Genomic DNA, 6,000 nt, shown 5'->3' with positions numbered 1-6,000 from the left:
AAACATTAAAGTTTCCAAAACTGTCAAAATATTGTCTGTGAGTATAACAGACCTGATAATACAGGCAAAAACCTGAGGAAAATCCAACCAGGAAGTGCTGCTTTTCTGAAACCGCTCTGTTCCAGAAAATCCAACCAGGAAGTGCTGCTTTTCTGAAACCGCTCTGTTCCATTACATGCCTTCCCTCCATTTAAAGGGATATCAACCTGATTCCTTTCCCTATGGCTTCCACATGGTGTGAACAGTCTTTAGACATAATTTCAGGGTTTTATTCTGAGAAATGAGTGATAATGATCACATCGCGTCAGTGGATAGCTGGGTGTCCTTAGATTTTTGCATGCGCGAGCAGCTTGGAGCAGACCTTTCCTCTCTCTCTCTCTCTCTCCTATTGAAAAAGCTACCGTCCGGTTGAAATATTATCGATTATTTATTGTAAAAACAACCTGAGGATTGATTAAAAAAACATTTGACATGTTTCTACGAACTTTACGGATACTATTTGGAATTTTCGTCTGCCCGTCGTGACCTGCACGAGCCTGTGGATTACTGAACAAAACGTGCCAACCAAATGGAGGTTTTTGGATATAAAAATAACCTTTATGGAACAAAACAAACATTTATTGTGTAACTGGGAGTCTCGTGAGTACAAACATCCGAAGATCATTCATTTTATTACTTTTCTGAGTTTCGTGACCAATCTACTTTGCTGCTAGCGGTTTGTAATATTTTGTCTGCTGAAAGAGCTGTCCTAACAAACACTTGTTTTGCTTTCGCTGTAAAGATGTTTTTTTTTTTTTAAATCTGACACGCCAGGTGGATTAACAACAAGCTACGCTGTGTTTTGGTATATTGCACTTGTGATTTCATGAAAATGAAATATTTTTTGTAATTTAATTTGAATTTGGCGCTCTGCAATTCAGTGGATGTTGACGAAAATGATCCCGCTAAAGGGATCGGTGCGCCAAGAAGTTTAAGGTAAGGGATAGATCACAATGATTAAATTAGTAAATGTATGGAGGAGCATTGATGGAAGCTGCAGACAGGGAGGATGCCAAACAGAGGGCTCTGTGTGTGTTATGTGACGATGAATAAACCAATAGTGTGTGGGGCCGAGACACCAGTTCTGCCATCTGCCCAATGGAAGAATGACCTGCAGCACAAACTGCTGCCATGTAACACTACACCTACCTACACCCTGTACCTGCCTGCTGGACCCAGAGTGTGTGTGTGTGTTACCTGACTGTGTGGGAGGGAAACAAAGCAGGGAGCAAGGGAGGAGGAGTAGGAGAAGGTGATCTCATTAATGGTTGTGTAGGGTAAGGTGATCTCATATCACCATTGAAAGCCACTGAAAACTAAGATGCTAGGTTTCCAATGCACTTGACCTTCTCTCTACATGAAATGGACACAATTTCTTATTTTACCTTTATTTAACTAGGCAAGGCAGTTATGAACAAATTCTTATTTTCAATGACAGCTCAATGACAGTGGGTTAACTGCCTTGCTCAGGGGCAAGAACGACCTTGCAACCGTTCGGTTACAGGCCCAACACTAACCACTAGGCTTCCTGCCACTAATACGACGTGTGTGTGTGTGTGTGTGTGTGTGTGAGAGAGAGTGAGTGAGTGAGTGAGTGAGAAAGAGAGATGGAGCAAGCTAGCGAGATCTCAGGGTTTTCTTTAGCGGGCAATTGCCGGCTTTAGGCCCCCAAAAATAAAATGAAAAGCCTATAAATTAAACTGTTGCCGGAAAAACAAATCCCATTGCAAACTAATGCTTTTTAGTAATTGATGGAAATACCAGTTGATGTAAATGCATTTGACCTTTAGGCTTATCGGTATATAGGTTAATTTGCATAATTTAGTGGAATTACTTTAGACTGTATTTTCGTTAGCCATCATGTATCTTATTTATTAACTAACAAATATCACACGCACACAGCATTCAGAGACTATTTTGAGTGGGATTTCTCTTGCAGCTGGAATAAAACATGTGCTTTTAAAAGACAATTAATTGCACAACAATTCTAAATGCAACCACGTGCTGAAAACTGTTTTGGTGCAACATTTTTCAAAATAGCTATTATTTTTATTTCTCAACTGGTAATTAAAGCAAGCCTCCCATTCAAGCGCAGGCAACAGGCTATCAGCACATCATCCACCACTTTACAATGGGTAGCTGGAGGCAGTATGCATTTTGAAAACATAGTTAATTTTTTGAAATCAGAATGTTTTATTTAACACTATGAGGAATGTCTTACTCTGCTTCAAAGTAACCTATTGGCAAAATCTGACTATGGGAGCAATTATTACTTCATTGGCAGAGCGCGAGTTTCAAGTTTGGGGAAGCTTAGAATTTATCCTACCAATCTGTGTGCCAGTTGTGCATTTCTCAAAATCATTGTCACGTGGTCAATCATAAAATGTAGAAATAATGTGAGATCACCAGCCTCTGCCATAGGGACACATTGATATGTGATCCATTGGCGGCTAAAGAAAGATTTTTTCAAATAGTATACTTTGAAATATAGTTTTAACATCACTCACATTAGATGTTAACCCATACAAGTCTAAGTCCCTGAGGTTCTACTAAGCTATATGGAATTGTTTTAAGGTTATACCAAGGATCATTAAGCTAATTGATTTAGAATTTTAAGACCCCTTGAAGTATATATATATTTAAAAAATGTACAAAATGATTAGATAAATCATTTTTGGCCTTACTGCTATTAGCTCATACAAATGCATTGAATAACAGATTCACTACATGGAACATCCTATAGTACCAACATAAATATCAAAAAGTTGTTTTGAAGAGTTTTTTCTATGTATCCGAGAGATATAAGAACAGGACAGGACACATGTATTTAACCCCATTAAGACAAGTCTTCTGACACTTGTGGAGAAAACCAACATGTTTGTGAGAATCTCATCTTTCCATGGAGGGATTACATTAGTCGTTTAGGCCAAACCGTTTGGACGCTACAGACGACTTTGTAAGAAGGCCGATTTTCGGGATGTTTCATGGTCTGACGAACACCCCTCTAGCGCTGTCACCTTTCACCGCAGATGGAATGTTTCATGGTCTGACGAACACCCCTCTAGCTCTGTCACCTTTCACCGCAGATGGGGGGTGTTTCATGGTCTGACGAACACCCCTCTAGCTCTGTCACCTTTCACCGCAGATGGGGGGTTTCATGGTCTGACGAACACCCCTCTAGCTCTGTCACCTTTCACCGCAGATGGGGGTTTCATGGTCTGACGAACACCCCTCTAGCTCTGTCACCTTTCACCGCAGATGGGGGGTTTCATGGTCTGACGAACACCCCTCTAGCTCTGTCACCTTTCACCGCAGATGGGGAGTTTCATGGTCTGACAAACACCCCTCTAGCGCTGTCACCTTTCACCGCAGATGGGGGGTTTCATGGTCTGACGAACACCCCTCTAGCTCTGTCACCTTTCACCGCAGATGGGCTGTTTCATGGTCTGACGAACACCCCTCTAGCTCGGTCACCTTTTACCACAGATGGGAGTTTCATGGTCTGACGAACACCCCTCTAGCTCTGTCACCTTTCACCGCAGATGCGGAAGTGCGACATAGAAAAACAAAGATCTCTAGCTTATTTACAGATTCTCATGGGGATTTGTGTATTATGCTAATTAGATGTCCACGCTCCCCCAACATTATCAGGACAGAGAAAAACAGACATGCTCATTGCTCACATGGAGCAATCCAAACGAAAGACAAATCTCGTAAATGATGGTTATGAAATAAACCAAGGCTTGTTTTTCACAAGTGTAGCAAGTTGTAAACTCTGCAAACAATGTTTCCACTCCGAGAATGAGAACAGTAAAATACTAATTAATACATTAAAAGAAATTAATGTAACCAATTGATGTACATTGATAAAAATAAACAAAAAGGGTAAACAATTCACACAAGGGAAACAATGAATGCGAAAGAATTGGCAGGAGACAGCAGAGCCATTCTGGAGAGATATTCGCCACACACCCCTCCCCTTCTTCTTGTCTCAACATTTAAAATTCTACTCAAGACATTATCTTCACACTTATTTTAGATGCTATTCACTGACAGCCGCAACTCGATAATCAGCTAGGCCTATTGCTACACAAGCTGCCCAAATTGCGGGATAATGATCCTCGATTCTTTCTGGTTAAGAAGTATTTTGAATAATGCATTTATTTCTGTATAGACAGGAGTAATTATATACTTCCCTATTGGACCCACCACTATGCCATTTCTCTCCTGTTCTATTGGTTGTCACATCAACTTTCTGTCATTGTCCAGAAGCCAAAGGTACAATTCTAGTCATATTAGCAACCCATCCTAGTTGTGGCATCTCTAGATTCCCCCTCTTTCAAAGTTCCTAACAGAGATTTTCATCTCTATCACATATGGAACCGCTATCGGGTGCGCTGTTTAGAATGGTGTTTTCCCGCGAATTGTATTTTGGGAAATGTTTGAAAATTATGTTTTATTGGCTGCTTCATTACCTGAGTTGAATATTCTGTTAAGGTGCATTACCATTATGTAATTGTGATGTCTCATGCTGAGCACTATGGGTGGACGCCTTAATGGGTTATGCACCCAATGCATATGGGTCCGGTTAATTTCTCAAATGGCCAGTAAATTAACATTTTCCCGGTCACATTACCATAATTGGCCAGCGCCACATTTTCTGTGGGTATGTGTGTTCTCTCTCGATTATTGTCATGATACACTCATCTGTCGTTATGTGGATATTAGCTAGTGTTCTTGACCGAAAATGCAGTCGACGGGGGAGACAATGTAATGAAAACTAAAAGGAGAAGCAAATATCAGCTAGCCAGGCTACACACAGGTCTCTTTCACACGCTCTCTGACTCGTTTAATTTTCAAAGCACTTTCCAAATAGTGTTAGTGCCATCTCTCTCTCAGTGCCATCCTCCTTCCCCTCTATCCACCCTTTCATCCCTCTCACTGTCAGGCAGCAGAATGGTCAGCAGGGAATCTCACCCCCCTCCTCTCTGTTCTCTTGCACGAGAGTGATGGGCAGCATAATGGTCAGAAGGGTCATATCACTATCACTCTCCCCTCCTCTCCCTAATCAGTGACAGGCAGCAGAATGGTCAGCAGGGACTCCAAAAAGGTGTGTGTGTGTGTTACTGACCAGGGTGACGGGCAGCAGGATGGTGAGCAGCGCGATGTGGTGGAGCACCAGCAGGAACTCACGGCGGACAAACGAGTTGACCGTGGTCAACGAGTGCTCCTTATACTCCTCGTGACCCTTGACCCGGAAGCGGTAGTAGTGGCTGAGGTACATGGCGTAGATATCGTATGTCATGTAGGGCACGCCGTACCAGATGACAAAGTAGGTGGCCAGCCAGTACCTGAGGGAAAGGGAGGGTTCATTATTTCACACCATTATGCAATGAAAACAAGAGTTTCTTATTTGACGACTTCAGTGAGTAGCTAAGTTGGCAAGGTCATGGGTTCAATTCATTCCTACAGGGATGACACACATATACAGCGCATTCATTGTACTGTAAATCACTTGGAATAGTGTCAAGTGTTTGTGGCATACATTTTATAACATTACCTCTAGCTAAATGTGGGAATGACAAAATGTGGAGAGGGTGAAATGCATGACACACACTCCCCTCCCCTATTTATTTGTCCAATTAGCCCAGTTGATTAAGGCACATTAATTGTCACATGTGTGTTGTAATGTTACAGGCTGGCAGGCAAGTGGTAACTCATGCACACTGGCTCTAAACTGCGCTGTGGGAGTATTAAGCCCTGGTGGGGGGGAATTAGCAGAGCACTGATGCTGGGTTAGGTCAGAAGATAGCCAGGGCATTGTACTGACTACAGCTGGGCCAGGGTTAGAGGCTGCCCTGAGTCAGTGTAGTCTGACCTAACCCAGCATCAGTGCTCTGCATCAGACCATTAGCATTAGTGTAAATATAATGCCAAGTAGCACTGGCTGAACCAAGATAG

At 42.2% G+C, this 6,000-nt stretch overlaps 1 protein-coding gene across 1 annotated transcript in view; it reads right to left on the bottom strand.

Annotated features, from left to right (window-relative positions):
- LOC118390945 (ceramide synthase-like) overlaps nt 1–6,000 on the bottom strand; it is a 34,205-nt gene that overhangs the window by 7,534 nt on the left and 20,671 nt on the right. Inside the window, exon 3 of the mRNA XM_035781808.2 lies at nt 5,171–5,390. Within this exon, the coding sequence (XP_035637701.1) occupies nt 5,171–5,390 (220 nt within the window). The remainder of the gene's footprint in view (nt 1–5,170; nt 5,391–6,000) is intronic.

This window comes from Oncorhynchus keta, chromosome 12, assembly GCF_023373465.1.
Source record: "Oncorhynchus keta strain PuntledgeMale-10-30-2019 chromosome 12, Oket_V2, whole genome shotgun sequence".
Classification (NCBI taxonomy): domain Eukaryota; kingdom Metazoa; phylum Chordata; class Actinopteri; order Salmoniformes; family Salmonidae; genus Oncorhynchus; species Oncorhynchus keta.
Note: the sequence above shows the minus strand (reverse complement) of the source record. Positions and strands in the feature narration are given on the sequence as shown.